The sequence below is a fragment of the Simochromis diagramma genome, unplaced genomic scaffold, assembly GCF_900408965.1.
Source record: "Simochromis diagramma unplaced genomic scaffold, fSimDia1.1 OVJJ01000321.1, whole genome shotgun sequence".
NCBI classification, from domain to species: Eukaryota; Metazoa; Chordata; class Actinopteri; order Cichliformes; family Cichlidae; genus Simochromis; species Simochromis diagramma.
In genome coordinates this window covers 15797727-15816125 of record NW_024386772.1, presented here as the reverse complement: position 1 = coordinate 15816125, position 18399 = coordinate 15797727, and the positions used below count along the sequence as shown (strand labels likewise).

At 42.9% G+C, this 18399-nt stretch overlaps 2 protein-coding genes across 10 annotated transcripts in view; both read right to left on the bottom strand.

The window, feature by feature from the left end:
- Positions 1-925: 925 nt before the first annotated feature.
- On the bottom strand, positions 926-3494 carry LOC120746696 (zona pellucida sperm-binding protein 3-like). The gene is made up of 10 exons (XM_040052128.1): positions 3038-3494; positions 2845-2960; positions 2625-2728; positions 2383-2557; positions 2017-2134; positions 1857-1939; positions 1607-1776; positions 1332-1481; positions 1177-1257; positions 926-1102 (listed from the first exon to the last, which is right to left on the bottom strand). Exons 1-10 carry the CDS (start codon positions 3416-3418, stop codon positions 957-959), a joined length of 1524 nt encoding a protein of 507 aa, XP_039908062.1. The 5' UTR covers positions 3419-3494; the 3' UTR covers positions 926-956.
- An 8448-nt stretch (positions 3495-11942) lies between these two features.
- Positions 11943-18399, bottom strand: part of tnrc6c1 (trinucleotide repeat containing adaptor 6C1) — a 45748-nt gene continuing 39291 nt past the window's right edge. For all 9 annotated transcript variants that reach the window (XM_040052082.1, XM_040052073.1, XM_040052065.1 and 6 more), the window contains one exon: positions 11943-18319. In XM_040052082.1, the coding sequence (XP_039908016.1) occupies positions 17920-18319 (400 nt within the window). In that variant the 3' untranslated portion in view covers positions 11943-17919. The remainder of the gene's footprint in view (positions 18320-18399) is intronic.

The window sequence follows — 18399 nt, the reverse complement described above, 5'->3', positions numbered from 1 at the left end:
CCATGATGACACATTCACATTTGTCCACCCAACACCCCAACTGATTGTCTTGTAAGTAGAGAAATAAGTTCCTAAATGAAATTCATTTACCACAGTGAGCAATCTAGTTTCCTCCAGTGCTGGAATCAGGCATGACAGACAGCATGTCTCAGAGACCAGCTCAGTTACTGCAGATTAAACTGAATCATGTCTTAATTCAGCCTTTTTGTACTATTAGACGTTGGCACTGCATGAAGCAGTTCGTTTATTCTACAGATCGATGTTTTATGTATTGCCTTGACTTTGATGCTGGCCCTCAAAGGGTTGATTATGTCTGCTGACGAGTCATTTTATTGATGGACAAACAGCACATTTCAGATTCAGCTCGAATATTTCAAATCAGATCTAAATTTTTAAGTTCCTTGATTCCCCCCAAAGCAGTATATAATACACAATCATCACTAAAAATCTCATGTTAGTGCTGCCATTTTGCTCCGTCCTTCACTACATCCCAGAACTTGTGTTGTCTTCCTCCTGCCTGACAGCTCCATATTCAATATAATCCTGCCGTCCACCTGTGCATTGTTGGTCTTATTGATGAGCTGCAAGTCAGACTCAAAACTGGATCTCCTTCCATATACAACCCTCATTCGAGACAGACCAGCACCATCTCGCAACCTCATGTTAGAAGACAAGTCCAGTATCAAAATGCAAATGCACTCGTCAGTTCTTCCCACAGCTATAGGAGTTAGAACCAGCAACATGTTAAGTGCAGCAGTCTCCCATAATCTAAGGTTTCTCCATGTTGCCTGCTACTCTACATCATGATCTCCTTCCAAAAGTCTCATCTTGACCAGTGACCCCCGTGTTTCCAAAGAAATGTGCCTTGTTGCAGTCCATTTGCAAGATTGTGTAACTGTGACAGAACAGATTAGTCAGATCAGAGTACAATGTATAGTTAAGTTTATTTCTTAGGGTCAGACTGTAGCAGTTGCATTAGACAGCATGGTCTCCTCCACTTCAAACTCTGAGGTGGTGTTGACATGGGGAGCTGCAGTGGTGCTGTTGTCCAGAGAGGATTCTTCAACGTTCACTTTAAACTCAGGAGCATCTTCTTCCCCATCTGTAATTGGAGGAAAGAGAACCCCACATTATCACTGTTCAAATTTTAAAAGACTTGACAAGACCTTAGTTTACCTTTTCCAGTCATTTCACTTTTGCCATCAGTCTCATCAAGGTCTGGTGCAGACAAGTCAGGAAGCAGTCCTTTCTCCAAATCTATTATTTTAAGAAGCTTCACTTATAACAAAACCAGACTAAAAATTAGTAATTACTGTTGCCCTTCTGGTTACCAAGTTTGTGTATTCCACTTCTCCACTGGCTGCCATACACAGGTCCGCCGATTTTATTGAGACCCACAGGCAGTTTCTCCACAGGTAGAGGCCTGCTCTTCTGTGAGTGCAGGACCTTCACTGGTCCTAGTTTAGCTTCATGTTCCCACACTTCCCAAAGAAAATAGGACACCATCAGACTTTCGAGCACAAAACTGGGTTAATGCTGACATCTAGTGGTGACCAGCATGCACAAAACTAAACAGCAGCTACAATGGACAGACTGGAAACTCTACCCTGATTAGTCCTCAGTCCACTTTTCCTCAGCGGTTCAGGTTCCACTGGTTTCCCAAACCCACGGGGACCAAATCTTCCTTGGCTGATGGGCTTACTGCGGGGCTGGACGACTTCATTCTGGCTTTGACACTGCCCACAGAGGTAGTCGTTCCCATCAGCTGACCGCCATCTGAAGAGAATCATTGGCACGTTTTAGTCAGTCCCACATGCATTGACTTTCAATCATCTGTTGGACACTTTCAGACACACCTTTCATTTATGAAGGTGCATGCTTTATTTGTGGATTCTGCATCATTCACTGGGACAGCAGTCAGATGGCATGTGATGTAGACCTAACAAGAGAATTTGTCAGGAAGATAAAGAAAGCACATCTGCAAGAGTACAACTTACTGCCACAATACATTCTCACCTCCCCGTTGTCGGCATTGTGGAACCTAAAGGCATCGATCACCAAGTGGAGCTTTTCGTCTTGTGCCCTGGGTAGGAAGAAGGCCCTCGACCCTGGAAGCCTTGAGTCAACCAAGCACCTAAACAAGATTTTAGGGTAATGAGAGCATCAGATAAACTACACTTAACTTGCATTGACTGTAGAAACTTTAATAAACCTCAAGTCTGCATAACTCAAACCATTCTAGCCAGCCTTTACACCATCTTCATCATCAACAGTTACACTCCCTAAATGGCTCATCACTTAAGCCCCTCATTACTTTGCAACTCCCACTCAGGCTTAAAATCCACTCTAACGTAGTCCAAATCCAGGCCTTTGTGTGCTTACCCATTTTCAATGAAACTGTATCTGGGTTGAGTGTTCACGTCTGGGTGAAGAGTGGCCACACAGCTGCTCATGAACACCCGGAGTCCCACGTGATGTCCAACTCTGACTGAGGCCTCGATGCTGATGGGCTCACCGAGGTAAAACACATTAACCCCACGCTCGTGCTGCCAGTCGTCTGCACAGAGAGCAGAGCGGTGAGCATAAAATCAAGGCCAAGAAGTCAGTGATGGAAGTCAACTCACCTGTCATCAGCTTCAGGTCAAACGCCAAGCGTTCCTCTGCGGTCTGCCTAGATGTGAAGGGGATCCAGGCAGGCTGGAGTGGAGAGCTGGACAAACTGTACTTCCTAAAATACAAAGCACGTTTTAATTTAAAAAAAAAAAAAAAAAAAGAGTGAAGAATATATTGATAATCTTTGAAGGTGTACTTTTTTTAATCAAAAAATAAATAGGGAATACAGACCTTTCATAATGGCACTCAATTGGAATCACAGCCTCCTCCATTCGGATTACGCCATGAGGAGAGGCCACAGGAGCGTAAATGAGGAGGTTTGTGTAGACTAGACATCCTTCAGTCATCTGTGGAGAGCAGGTGTGTTTATAAGTAGACGATGTTAGATTTAATACGTGTATAAGCTGCAGCACAGATTAGTTACCATGTGTTTGGTGCCGCAGTCCGCGAGGCCAGCGTGGATCCTGTACTCATCCTCCGAGGCCGCTGCGGCTCTGCAGTCGTCGCCGCCCTCCACTCCAAGGCGGAGGTCGTCGCTGTTAACAGGAGCTCCAATAGCAAACATGTCTGCCTTGATCACGACCTCCAGAGAGTCCGGGTGGCAGATCACGCCAACGGTGTTCACGTGCTCCCGTTCTTTTTGCTCCTGGTGCGCGCTGTGAGTGTGGCTGTGGCTCCACGAACGCGGAGCCCTCTGGAAGAAAGCATGAAGTGGTGGCGGCGGGAAAACTAAAGATGACTGAACGCAGAGTCCCGACAGGAAGAGCCCAACGAGGAGGTCAACCCAAAAATGTAAAGGCTCCATAAAGAAAACAAAAACGAGGCAACCAGCTTCGGACCGCGAGCGCTCCTGTCTGACCCACGAGACAGCGCTCTAGGCTGACACGAGGAGCGTTTTAAGCTTCAACCAATCAGCCTCGTCAGCGTACCCCCGCACACCTGAGTCCACTCAAACACTAATGAGCTTCTACCTGCATCCACGCAGTCTCGGGGTTCCTCTTGCCTCCTTTCCTAAACTCCCTTCCTTCACAGAAACCTCATTGAGGTTAAGGAAAAGTGGGTAGGAAAGACGGGTAGGAGGCTTCATATGGATTTGGGAAAAGATATAACTACGTACTTTATGCAGATCGTGTTAACGAGAGCAGTCTGTGAGAAATCGTTGCAACTGTACAAAGATCTAACACCGAAAAAGGGTGCTTTGTGTACCTCGTGGTTGTAGTAGTTGCTTCTATGTGAGTGTTAATTTACTTGTACTGAGAGGGAGCGAACGAGCGCGTAACTGGCACATTGGATGAGTGGCTCAAAGCTGTGAGCGAGGTGCCCACATGGCTCTGTCGTGAAACTCTTCTTCAGTGTTCACGATGAGTGTTTAGAGCTGACGCCCACTCACTGATGCTCAACGACGACACTGCTCAGATCAGGGGCGATTCTAGGATCAGAGCTTTGGGGGTGCTGAGCACCCAGAGAGCTGCCCAGCCAGGCAAAATAAACTTTACACGTCTTCCCTGTCTCTGTCAGTCCCTGCATCCTTAAATGTCTCCAGTTGTCCCAAGTTCTCTATGACTGTCTCCTTGGTGCATTTAAACCCCTGTTCCTCCCTGTCCTCGTCATCTGTTGTCTTCGTCTCTGTTATCAGTCATCATAATTTTACCATCTTTGTGCAAGTCTGCAAATTTCTTTATTACATCATAAGATTCTTAAATTCATCAAGTCTCTCTGTGCCTGGATCCTCGTCACAAAACACAACATCACTGTTTTTGTTACTGTACATTTTAACACAATTTAATCCCCAAATTTTGAAAAGTCTGTAACAAAACCATCAAATCTGATAAAGTTTATTTAAATGCTGCAAAAGATGAATGGATTGGAATAGAAAAAATACATATCCTAACCTTAATTACTGTGGGAGAATAATGAATGATGCTCATAGTGAGTAAAAAGTAAACTGAGTGCATTTTGGACAGAGATTCACTTTTACTGTGTATGTATAATATAATACAGATACATAAAAAAACACTCCCAAAACAGAATAAATTATTACAAATAAATTATTACAAAATATTAATAAAAAAATATAAAATGGAGGCAACTTTGCCTGTGGTAGAATGTATACAATGTTTGAAAAAATCTGCAGATACTAATTTGACTAATTTAATAATACTAATTTTGTGTTGTAAGATTTATGAGTTTCATGCTTTCATAGTGGTACTTGGGAGAGCTTGACATTTTCTCAGGTGGTACACACTGTAAAAAGTTTGAGAAACACTGATAAGTGTATGTGTGCTTTTGGAAAACATTTAAAGCTGTAGTACAGAATCTTTGAAACAAGCTTAAAACATTTTTAGAATATAAACAGAGCATCTGCTTCTCTTTACAGCTCCTCACTCCACCAGGGCTGTTTGGCACTTTCTGATAGTGTGCAAATGTGATGTACGTACTGCGGCAGTCATACAGACAACTGGACGGTCCAAAAGTTGGCCTACCTATTACTGGCTGAGGTTTCAGTAGAGTTGTGGCTGAACCACATAAAAATATATCATTAATTTTAATCTCTCTAATCAATGATAATGTTATGTTGGAATGTTGTTAAAGAGGGTCAAAATGTTTCAACCCAGTTTGTTTAGCAGATTCTGTATAGCAGCTTTAATATAGGGAGGACACAACTTCCTGATTGTGTGAGTAAAATTTTTTTTTTCTTTGTCAGTTTAACAGTTTCTGTTTTGCCTGTCACTGTTCCCTGTCTGTTTTCTTACCTGGTTCTTCCTGACCTTGTACTTTCTCATGTTCCCCTCTTTCCTCTCTCCCTCTTTGGACTGACAATCATACACAAATAGATTGTATTCAATTAGATGAAAAATTAAATTAATATGAAAAAAATACTATTAAGATCACTAACAAAAAGTCCTCTTTCAGTGTACTTTCAACCAAAAGGCAAATAACCAAACCACATGAACATCTAATAAAAGATATAAATATTGAAACACTGATCCAACATTATCCTTTATTGACGGATCATTTGGTACACAGGTACACTTTTACCTGAATGTTGCTCCTTTTTTTGAAAAAAACTTCCTTATATCCATTATGAACCTGGCTGTCTCTCTGTACACACACACACGCGCGCACACACACACAACAGGAGTTATAATGTTAATGGGAATTCAGTCAGTTAGCTAGTTAGTATCCATTTCAAACAGGACAGTGGTAACAACAGCAGGCTACGGAGAATTTTAAGTTTTAGATTTTAAAATAGGCTGTATACATTTCAACGGGAGCAACAGGACGGTCAAATGTCGCTGATTTTACTACAGAGCAGGACGGATTGTAGGGTAGCAAACATAGTCGGAAAACAAGTTTTCAACACTGCAGGTTACCTGGTGTAATGTTTTTCAGCTAAAAGGAAACATGGTCTGACTCCTACCCAACTATATAAAGAGTAACTGCAGGTTAAATGCAGCTAACATGTCCTGTTTTCAGCCAGGCACTTACACCTCCGCTCCGCTGCATCTCACAGTAGGGGAGAGGCGAGCTGGAACAAACCATTTTTTTTTTGGGGGGGGGGGGGGGGGGGGGGGGGGGGGGGGGGGGGGGGGGGGGGGGGGGAGGTAGCTATACTTTTGTTGTTGAAATGTTACGTACTGTATGCTTTTTATATTTTTAGTAGTGTGTCACAAAAACAGCAAATATTGTCAAAAAAAGTAAGAAATCTTTGGGGGTGCTTCAGCCCCAAAATGGGCTAAAATCGCCCCTGGCTCAGATCGTCATGAAACGGGGCAGAAATCAGCTGATCTGCGCTGTCTTTATCTGAGCAGTGCGCAGATTTCACTGTACTGATTTAGTAACGATGTTAGAGATTGAGGAAATGTTTGTTAGATGTTCATGTGTGAATATTGCAATGTGCAACAAAGAGACAAAACAAAACAAAAAACCCGAAAGCAAAAGAGATGAGCGCATTTACGCACGTGGCCCAGTAGCACAGTAACCTTCATTATTAACAAAGGCAGAGCTCCGGATCTGATAGTGAATAATATACAGGTCAACTGTTACACCCAGAGATGAGAAATATGATGCATTCAAATAAAATGCATCATATTTCTTTTTTACTAATGATTTATTATTTACATTTTATTCTTTATGTATAAGGTAGTTCTCTGGTGCTGTGTGTGGTCCTATAGAACATAATTCCTATTTTGTCTTTCTTTGCTTTAGTTTCATTTACATACACTTTTAGGTGATATTTTATTTCTGAGGCTTTCTAATGAATGGCCCTTACTGAAAAAAACTTACTGAACAAATTCATTAAATGAATCACATCATATATATTTCCATATGCACAGGTTGTTTTAAGTTCTTTTTCTGTGTGTGGGTAAAGAGAATGAAAAGGAACTCTTGGAGACGAGTGTCAGGGATGATTTTGTTACAGAAGGGTGGCAGCAAGACTGAAAGGGAAGGTTACAAGATGGTAGTGAGACCTGCTATTATGTACAGTTTTGAGACAGTAGTACTGACAAAAAGACAGGAGGCTGAGCTGAAGATGTTAAGATTTTAATTGGGAGTGACGATAATGGACAGGATTAGGAATGAGTACATCACACGGACAACTCGGGTTTGGAGACAAAGTTAGAGAGGTGAGGGCTGAAATAGTTTGGGCATGTGCAGAGGAGGGACAGCTGAATGTTGAAGATGAAGCTGCCAGGAAGGAGGAAAAAAGGAAGACCTCAGAGATTCATTGATGTAGTGAAGGGGGGCATGCAGAGGGCTGCTGAGGTGACCCCTGAAGGGAGAAGCCAGAAGATAATTTTCCTGTGAGTATGTAAGTAACGTTCACAGATTTATGTTCTGTATTGTTTTACGTATGTTAGATCTTTCTGTGTTAAGGAAGCTATAAAACCACCTCCCCCACTCTGCTCCACCAAGCATGGCCTCCTGACTGCAGGAACTTCACACAGTCACACAGAAACAAACTAGTTTTCTTATTTAATCTGTGTTTAGTTGATAATGTTGTAACCTGACTGTTGGAGGCAGTCAGAAGATTCACATGTTAGAACTCTATATTTGTTTTTACTTGACTAATTTAAAAAAAAAAAACTTCTTGAGGATGTTGAGGATTCATTTTCACTGTAGTTTTTTACTCAGAGGGGTGTGCACCCAGCACGTGACAACCTTTAAAAGTCAGTTAGAAAATCTCAGCGTGGAGCTCGGAGACCAAGGGGAGGATTTTAACAGCTGCTCTCACTTTGAAGTAGTCTTCCTGCTTCGAGGTGAAGAACAATAAATAGGGTGAGGCTGTCCGCAGAGACTCACAAGAGTGTGAAACAAAGAGGAAAGACACATTATGACTGAGCTGCGGTGGATCTCAGAGCTTCTGTAACTGAACGGACAATGAAGGCGAGGCCGGCCTGGATTCTTATTTTCTTTCAGCTGTTCAAAGGTAAGAAATACGGACATTTGAATCATATTAATAATAATAATGTGTGTGTGTATAGACTTAAACTAAAAGTTTGTAAGAGAAGGTTTGAAATCATAAACCTTGGTAATGAATAAAAGGAACATTTGATCTCATGATGGGGGGAAAAAAAATCAACCTCCACAACAAGCTGTAAAGAAAGTGGAAAATCTGATGGCTCCTTCTCCAGCTGTTTGGACATGTGATAGACAGAAGGGTTAATCCTCAGGGATGTTGAGACATATTTCCGTGTGGAGTTAACGTCTATCATTCCCTCCTTCAGCCAACGCAGAGGTGATCTTAAAACATCTGACGGAGGGTCAGGCTGTGGTGATCTCCTGCTCCCCTTGGCAGGCCCACGGAGGCCTGATGGGCCTCCACCTGTACCACCGCGGTGTCCAGAGCCAGACGACCCTGGTGTCCGTGACTGAGGCCAGTGAGGTCACGGTCGCCACGGATCACAGAGCTCGCCTGGTGCTCCGTGGAGACCTGAGCTCCATGAAGGTCAACGTGACCATTTCTCGCTTAGAGCTGAGCGACACAGGGCTGTACATGTGGGATCTGAGCTACAGAGACACTAACAGCTCTGATCAGATGATCCTCTGCGCTCAGAAGACCTTCGTGCTGGTTGAGGTGGCAGGTATGTGGTTACACCACCTCACAGTGCAGGATTCAAGCTTGTTGAGATTTAACTGTTGTTTGTGCTGCAGGGAGGCCGTGCCACTGCTCTCCTGGTTACGCCCCTCTACTCTGGACCATCTTCACAGCAGCAGGGCTTCTTCTGCTGACCCTCACCTGGCTGGCCATCCAGAAATGTGTGAGTAGTTACCTCAGAGATGCAGCTTTAACAGAGCTCTGATAGTTTGGTTGCATAACTCCATCAAAATAACAGCTACAGCTGCACGAGTGAGTTACACGAGGCTAATTGTCGATTAATGTGTCGGCTATGATCCTGGTCTGACAGTCATCTGTTTTTTTTTTTGAGGGAATCTTCTGATAAAGTGTGATGTGTGACTGCAGCATCGTTACTCAAAATGTGCAAAAGGTATTAGCAGACAGGAGCCCAAGTTAGAGGTGAACCACAGCAGGATCTGTGTTCAACAACCCAGACAACCTCAATAAATGACTGTACGATTCATTTCCTGCTGCGTTATTATTAATACCATCAGTTTTGCACAAAATAGCCAAGGTGCAAAACCCAAGGACAGAACAGTTTCTAATGTAATTAGTATCATTTGCTTTTTTAAGTAACAAACGTTATTTATAAGGTCTGTGATCAGGTACTGGTGGAGTGAGCGTTAAAGGAGAGATTACTGGAGTATTTTGATATTTTGAGACTGAAAACCCCCAAGAGATTATTTTTCTTTTTTTAAAATCAAGACTACACATCCAAGCTACAAAAACAAAAGCTGAAACTTTTTGTTCTATCACAATCTAAAAAAAAAACCCAAACATGATGTGTTGTAGGTGAAGTTAAGGTCTCATCGCAAACCACAACCTCATGCTCCGATCTATGAGGAAATGGGCAGGAAGCAGCAGCACCAGAACCCCAGAGGCCCCCAGAATAACCACGAGGCCCCCTCGCACCTGGAGGAAGTCAACTTCCCCGTGTACGCTAACCCAAACATCCGACAGCTTCAGGATAACTACTACGCCTGTCCCAGACAGCTCAAACTGAGAGACTGACACCATCGGGCCAACGGTGCTGCGAGCAGTAACAGGAAATAACAGACGCCTTTGCAAAAATACAAGCGCTGCACACGCTCTGATGGTGATTTGCATTCAGGATACAAAAGGATGAAGAAATAGCACGAACCTCCACTGAGGCGACTCACTCTCTGAGCAGTATTCACTTTTAAAATTGTATTTTGTACACATGCATTTAGTTTACTTTGTTCTTTTTTAACATAATTTAAGAAGTTTATTTTCTCTGTTCAAAACCCTTTTTATATATGTGATCAAACATTTGAGTGGTGATACTTAAAAATGGTTAGTGATACTTGTAACTCATTTTGGCTCAACTTGGAATAAAGGCAGACGTGAAAAGTAAAAATGAGGTCAGAGGTCAGAGGTCAAATGTGACATTTCGAATTCCTGCACACCATTATCAGTCAGCAAAACAAAAATAGCTCTTTATAACATTATTATCACTTTTATCTTCAGCTAAATCTACTGAGCTTGAAGGAGCGGTCAAAGGTTAAACATGACATATTTTAAATCCTTATACCAGGGGTGTCGTTATATGGCTTGGGGGCCAGAAACAGCCAGGTAGAGAAGACCTCCCCCATGACCAGTCACACTACATCAAAGTAATTAAGTAATATTTAAACAAAGTAAGTCTTTTCACCATCTACTCTCCCATTTCCATTAACTACAGCAGCATTTCTTCATCATGAACTCTGATGTTCTGCTGAAATTGCACTTTTTCTTACATCTGAGAGATTCAGTGTGTGGTTAAACTTCTTCACAATGACAGAAATGAGTTAAACATCGCTGTTTACACGATAAATTTTTACGCTGATAACACACCACACTTGTAAGAATCATAGTGTCTGAGTCAGAAGGCTTTTTGTCAATTTTAGACCAATAAATCATTGAGTCGACCTTAAAGACCTCGATGGACTGTTAACCCGACCCCACTCTACACCCTGTGGAAAGTCTTTGAGCTATCATGTTTACAGACAGGACAACACTCATTAAACCTTCTTGGTGGAAGCAATACATGAGGAGGGGACGGCTTTAACAGCCAAGAAACAAAAAAATGCTATTTTTATTAATATTTGAAAGAAGCTCCATAGTTCATGAAAACATTTGTTTCGGTGCATGTCATTTAACAATCACATTCTATGAGGAGTAAGAGATATACAGAGAGAAACAAAATAAAAACAAAACATTACAAGCCACTGACTTCTCATTAACTCTCAGTACAGACGTTTTTACTTAATATTTCAAACAAAAGAAAAAAAAAAAAGAGAAAAAAAAAGCAGCCCTAATCCCATAACTTTCCCACCCACCCTCTGTAAAACCTTAACTGAGGAGAAAAACAAACAAAAACAACAACAACAAAAAAAAACCCTTGGAGGGTGACAGGCTAGAATCCCACAGTGCTAAAGAGTGAGACGCTCATTGGTTTTTAGGAATACACAGCATGGTGATGTAGCGCTAGGCCAATCTGAATCAGAGGGTGGGGGGAGGAAGCTGGAGATGGAGGTCTCCAACCCCTCTCTGCCCTCTTTATCAAAGAAAAAAAAAACAAAACAACTCAAACAAATAAAAACACATTGGATCCCCAAAACCCCTGCAATAGATCAGCCACCTACAGCAAGTAGGCCATAAAATCCCCACCTTCACCCCTCCCACCCCCACCCCAAACACTTGTGCATAGTTTCATGATCCTTTTACAACCAGCTCACGTTTTACAAACATCCTCCAAGCTGTGAAAAATGCTCCACAAAAAGAAAGAAAACAAAATTCATCTATTATTAATATTAATAATAATACCCGCTGTGGGAGAATGAGAGAGAGAGAGAGAGAGACACAGAGAGAGAGAGAGAGAAAGAGATTAATGCACAATGTTTCCTGAATCAGTCAGGACGGGACCTCATTAAGAAAACACAATAAAGATTCAAACATACAGCATTTTGCATGTTATTCACCATCTTTTTTCTTTTTTTCTTAAACAAACTCAGACCATTTTTGTTTTTGTTTTTTCCATGTAAAGCAATTTTAATATATAGATTTATATATAAAGCACTCCATTTTTATTTTAAAGTCCATTATTTGGTTATTATGTAACTGCTACGGATTTAGAAACAAAAGGTATTCTCTCTTCTTCTGAAATCCATAACTTTCAGTGCTTAGAATTGTTTCTTTTAAGTCATCCTTTGTTTTTTTTTGTTTTGTTTTTTTCTTTAAACTCATAAAAATGTACATTAAAATGGCGTGGAGTTGGTACTCTGGAACCCTGGCCTTCCTGAGACAAGATCCACTTTTTCGTGTGTGTGCAAGATAGTGAGCAATTATGTCTTTTTTTTTTGTCTTCTTTTCTGTTTTTTATATAAAGGAAAAAAATATATATAATCAACATAAAACAGGCTTCAGATAGTCCATGAACAACATTAACACAGAATAAAGAAGGTTAAACATAACAAGACAACACTGTTCAATCCCAGAGTTCTGAAAGTAGCACAATAAAATCTTCATTCTGTGAAGTGTTGCACTTTTTCTTAAAAATGGAAGCATTTGTCCTTTTTTTTTTTTTTTAATCTTTTTTATTTTTATTTTTTTTTAAGTTTCCCCACATGGTTTCATTCCTTTGTTTTGCTGATTTGTTTCTGAACTCCAGAATAAAAACTGTAAACTGTCAGTGGCCTTGCAGAAGAACAGATGAGTGAACTAAGAGAAAACCGAACGAAAGCTAACAAACCCCGAAAAATAAAATAAAAATAAAAAGGTAGGCACCTCTGAATGAGCCCTAGAAGCCAAGGCTCGGTCTGATGTCATGTCCTTCACCCTCCGTTGCTCAGATTTGGGAGAGCTGAAGTCCTTCTACCCCAATCTATGGCCACAGGTCTGCAAAATACTTTTTTTTTTTTGCTGCATTTTTTTTTTTAGACATATATGATTTTTTTTTCGATTTTTTTTTTTTTTTAAGTTTATAGTCTGAAAAATGGTGCAATACTCAATTATGATCCATACTTTCTTGGATTATTCCACAATGAAAGCCACTAAGGTAGATAAACATTACATTTTCTTTTTAAAAACACACTTATTTTTAGTCCTTGAGTAAACATTTACACATGAACTGTCCCCCCAGATACCTCTTCCCCCCTCCCCTCAGTACTTGTATCATGTTGTTCATATAGCTGGATGAGGGGTGAGGCTGACACTCAGTGCAACGCTAGAGGCTAGTAACAATTAACACCAGAATATAGTATTTGACAAGCAAAAAGAAAACAACAACAACAAAAATGATACTGAACTGAAGAGAAACGTGAGGCAGAGATCCCTCCGCTGTAATCACGAGCTCTCACGCATCGTTTCACCTCGCAGACATTCATTCACAACGTACAGTACAAGCGGCCTTGTGCAAACACTCAAATACGACTGATGTAAATTTGCCTTTAAAAAAAAAAAAAAAATTTCTTTTTAAAACCGATCTTTGTTTTTTTTTTTTTTTCACTCTGAACTGATGCTTAAAAATAAAATAAAAAAACTCCAAAGTGAATGAATGAGACAAGAAAAAGAAAAACACTACCAAAAAAAAAAAAAAAAAGTGTTCACATTACATTATTGGCGCTTCTTTTGATTCAAGTATTTGTTTTCATTATTTTGTATTACTCTGATATGTTTATGATCTTGTCTTCTGGGAAACATTGATGTTGGATACAGAGGGTAAGGAGCTGATGCCAGGGCAGAGGGCGGGGAGGTAAGGGTAAGGGTGTGGGTGGGTGGGGCGTTAGGCTTAAGTGGAAAACAGAAATCTAGCCATAGACACACATACACCCACAAATGTACGCTTGGTTGTATCCTGTGTATGAGCTAGCATGTGCATATTCAACCCAGACCTTTGTTTTTAGAGATTTGCTAATTCAGCTCTTTTTGCCCCCAGATCCTCGACTGATCCACGACTGAGAAGTAGATTTTACTCGAGCTCCAGTTGCCTTTGAGTCCGTGTGACTTAAAATAACAATAATAAATCGTAAAAAAATCAGAGGGGGGAGGGGAGGATGTGATTTCCAACACTAGACAGGTAGATAAGAGTGCAGACGAAGGCGTGGGAGAGGGTGGGGCTTCTCAGTGCTGGTGAAATCCCAGGGCACGTCTGAGACTCGGTCCTGGTCACCCATCCCTCCCACTCGGTTCAACTTCCCCCTCCTCCCGTTGATTCAAGTCCAGTGTGGAGCAAAATGCAGGTTTTTCAGGAACAATCGCACAAAAACAGACAGCACAGGCAATAGTGATTGTTTCGTTGAATGATGCGAGTCTAAAGTGACTCTGGAAGAGGGTCAAAAACCACCCCGCAAAGAGTTTTAAGACTTGGTACCGAACTTGAGGTGCGTCTCTTGTTTCTGCTGATACGTCAGATCCCCGCTTGGACCCCCAAAGTCAAATGTGCAGACATGACCTGTTTTCTATATATTCATATATATGCGTGTATACTGGCTGGCACAACCTTCAGGTTTGGAGGTCCAGAGTGAACCTCCAGGATACAGCTTCTCCCAGGCGTGGCTCGGAGAAACGAGCCCAGAGAGGGTGAGAAGGCGGCAGCTTGCAGAGAAACAAATCAGGCGTCTCGGCCTCAGAGTGCACAGCTGAAACAGACTGTGGTTTTTTTTGTAGTTTCTAGTTTTTGCAAAAACCTTGATGATAAAGGAAAAAAGAGAACGATAATGTTTTTGGTTTTTAAAGAGATGTACCCGATGTGACCCATAAACAGTGCACAGACACATACAGGGACGCTCCCTCCTCCTCTTCCTCCTCCTACTGGTGAGTGACCAGCCCCACTCATCTGGCCTTAAGCCTCCCACAGCTCCTACAGCCCTGCAGCGATAACGTACACTCATTGTTGCTAAGGATAAATCAGGATGTGGCCAAAAGTGGAAGTAGACTTTTAGAAATCTGTTGGCACAAAAACTCAACTTGGTGCCTCCAGCAGGTCATTTAGTGTCATCTAACAGCTCTGTCCACTACACGCCCCGCCCCCACCCTTTATTTTTTTCTATTCTGAAGAGAGGCTCCATCAGTGTCCCCTACATTTGAATCCAGGTGAGGTTTCAAGAGAAGCTGCCCGGTAATAAAGGTTGAAAGGGTTAAGTGGAAAATTGGCGGCTGTAGGGGATGGCTGTGAGCGAACACCTCCTTGTCTTTGCATAGAAATGGAAGGCTGTCATCAAGTTGAGGTGGTTCTAAGTGACAACTGGGTGCTCCCAGAGTTAAAGCACCAGCGTGAGCGAGGCCCATCAACACTAAAAACGATGGGTGTGTTACGACACAGCGCAGTGGACGCTCTGTCACCCCAGGATGCACAGAAGAAGTTGGCTTGTCATCCTGGAGAACCTTAAACTACACCCCCTCCCCCCTCCTGTTCATCCTGAACCCCCTCCCTCAGTGATTCACGCGGCTGAGGCGTACCTCTAAACTACACGCTGGTTCTGCCTTGGAGGCAGCGGCGGTGGGAGGGACAGGAAAGAAGATGAACACTGCATAAAAACCATGAAATCATCAAATATAACAATCGTTCATGATAACAGCAACAATATCAGCAAACTTCTCACAACAAAACAAAATTAAAATGCACACCAGCAACTGCAATAAAAAAAAAAAAGAAGAAAAAAAAAAAGAAGGGGAAAATACAATAAAACAAAACATCAGTCGACTCCGTCTCCGGATAAAGTGATCCTTGCAGGAGAGAGACGGGAGGAGAGAGTGGAAGTGGAGGTTGCTGACAGACTCTGGTGTAGCAGTAGTAGTAGTGAGTAGTAGATTCAATACAAGGTGGCGGGCCAGTTCTGAAGGAGCTGCTCTTGGGAGGAAAAGGAGAAGGAAGAGGAGGGAAGCTAGTCTGTAAGGGTCCGCAGGGAGGCAGCGAGCGAGCGTGGGAGATGGAGGGAGGGGGCGAGGGCTGCTGCAGCACTGCACTCTGCAGCAGGCAGGCACTCAGTGGCCACACTATCACACAGGTTGGCAGGACCTCCAACAACAAAAACAACCCAAAAGCGGGGGTGGGGGTGGGGGCGATCCTCCCTGCTGAACCCAGTAGAACATGAACACGTCGAGTGTTTCCAGACACCAAGGATAAAGATTTCAAAAGTTGCAATGTAACAGTGATATCTACTTTGATAGCAGAGGGGTGGAGTTCTCTGAGGTCTTTTCCTGCCACCACCCATCATCGCTTGACTTAGTTCTTCTTTGTGTTTCCCTTCACTTTGCTACTGTTTGACATCCTTTCTGGTCCCGCTGACTCGAGGGAAGAAGGACTCAAAAAAAAAAAAAATTGGGGAAAAAATAAAAATAAATTCACATCCACGTCAAGTTCAAAAATAAGTATACAGAGAAGCCACTAAGCAGATTGCTTTTCTTGTCTTTTCAATTTTTATTTGCCAGTGATGCTTCTCCTTTCTTCTGTTCGTTGGCATTGAGGGTATGAGGAGTAGCCGTGCTCTTGCTATGTGCTGTGATAAGACCACCAACTCACACAAATCGTTGATTCAGACATTTCTTGAAATGCAAATGTGGGTAAAATGGAGGGAAGGGGAGTCATCTGGTCTTCTTGTTTTGGTTTGACGCCATCTCCCCGTCATGCACGCACGCGCACACACACACACACACACACACACACACGCACGCGCGCACCTGCCCGTCCTTCTCCCCAAAAATCAGTCACAAGCATAATCGTGGAGAGTCGGGTGGTGTGTGCATCCTTGTGTTTTAGACAGAAGGCCAGCGTGCTACTCTCCTGACACCCTGCTGGGGGAGACAAAGGGAAGCTGTAGTGGCAGGGTTTTTTTTGTTTGTTTTTTGTTTTGCAATGAGGAGATGAGGGCCGGTACAGGCGGGTGGATGGGTGGGTGGTGAAGTTGGCGGGCAGACAGATAAAGTGTTTGCAGTTCATTCGTTACAGTCTCCTCTATTAATCCCGCGAGAAGGGGTGCTTGGACGGTGAGAGTCTGTGGCTATAATATTGCACGTCGCTTGAAATGGTTGCTTTGCAGGCGGAGTGGGTGCGCACGGTAGAGGGGGCGAGGCAGAAGGAGGGAACGACTTAAGTTTTTTTTTCTCCTCCTCCACAGCATCAGTGAGTGGGTCTGAGAGAATGAGACCAAACTGCGAGGTGTCTCCCCGCAAGTGAGTTGAGGTGCATCGAAGTGTTTCGTCTTTACAGTTCCATAGTAATAGCAGTGGTTCATCGTTGTCGCCCATCTTAACTGTACATGCGACGACCCCACCCACCCCATCCCTCGACACCACCACATAAGATTGACAGACACATTTTGAATAATATCATTTCTTAGCTTTGTTTGCAATGGTTCAAGAAGAGAAATTAAAAATAAAACTACAAAAATAAATGGCTTGAACAAGGCGAACAGAGTTGCATCATTCCCTTTGAGCGCTGTGAGGGGAACTCAATCTGCTTTTAAACAAACAAAAAACTAAACAAAACAATGCACTGAAGTCGCGAGCTGTGGTTGCTTAAGCGGTTGTTAAGCCGCAGCAGCATGTACTCTCCACTCAGGTTTCACTGGCTCAGAAATAAGGGTGTGCAGGTGTCCGTATGCTTCTTCACCAAGTACAGAGTGAGTGAGGATAGCAGGGCAGGAAATAGTTTAAGGCTAATTATTAGTGCTGAGAGAAACAAATGTTGAGTCTGGACCAGCTGAAAGTTCAACAACCACTCTGATTGAAGGGTTTTTTTTAACTTTGGGAATGACGCCTTTTTTTTTTTTTCCATGGATCTCTGAGGTGCAGTATGATTGCCTCAAAAAGGCAGTGAGGGATTAGTTTAAAGATGGCAGCTCGTCACTGTGTCAGTTTGACTAAAAGTACGTCTCGCGCGACAAAGTTCTCAAAAGTTCATTTCTGAAAAAATAAAATAAAATAAAGTTCTCGTTCCTGTGAAGTAAAAGCTGAACACTGATCAAAATATCCGTTATTGGGATTCACAACAGAACTGCAACTAAAAATGTCAGTAAAAACTCAGAAGGAGGAGACGAGGCTGACGAGGGCGAGCAGCAAGGTGTTTCCTCGTCCTCCTCCGTCTCTCCTTTCCACCTTTACATCCACGCTGATTATCTCCACATTGATTTGCAAGGTTTTTGCTCCTGTTTGTGTTTGTTTTTGTAAGCCTAGACTCTTCTATCCTACATGGACTCCCCGCTCAGCAGGTCCCCAGGCAGCAGTGTATTGATTGGGGTGGGGCTCCCCATGACCCGTCCCTCCTCTCCACTCGGGGGTCCCCACAGGCTGGAATACTGCTGAACACCACCCCACAGCAGCTCTCCGCCTGTTTTTGTTCCGCCTGCTCCCAGGCCGCCGCTGCTACTGTTGCTGCCGGCGCCGTTGTTGTTGTTGTTCCAGTGGGGCGAGTGCCCGATGGGGTGAGACGCTCCAGACCCGGTCCCGCCCATCCTTGTCTGATTGGTGCCTGGAGTGGCCTGCCAGCTGGTTGTTCCTCCGAGTGACTGGCCCTGTGCAAAGAAGCGGTTCACTTCCTCTTCCCCGGCGAACTCGGCCAGGATGGTGGTGTTCCCGAGCACGCACCTGCGTGGAGATGGAAGCACAAAGACAAATGATTCATGGTTAAATGCCCTAAAATCAACTGAGTGAAACACTTTGAACCA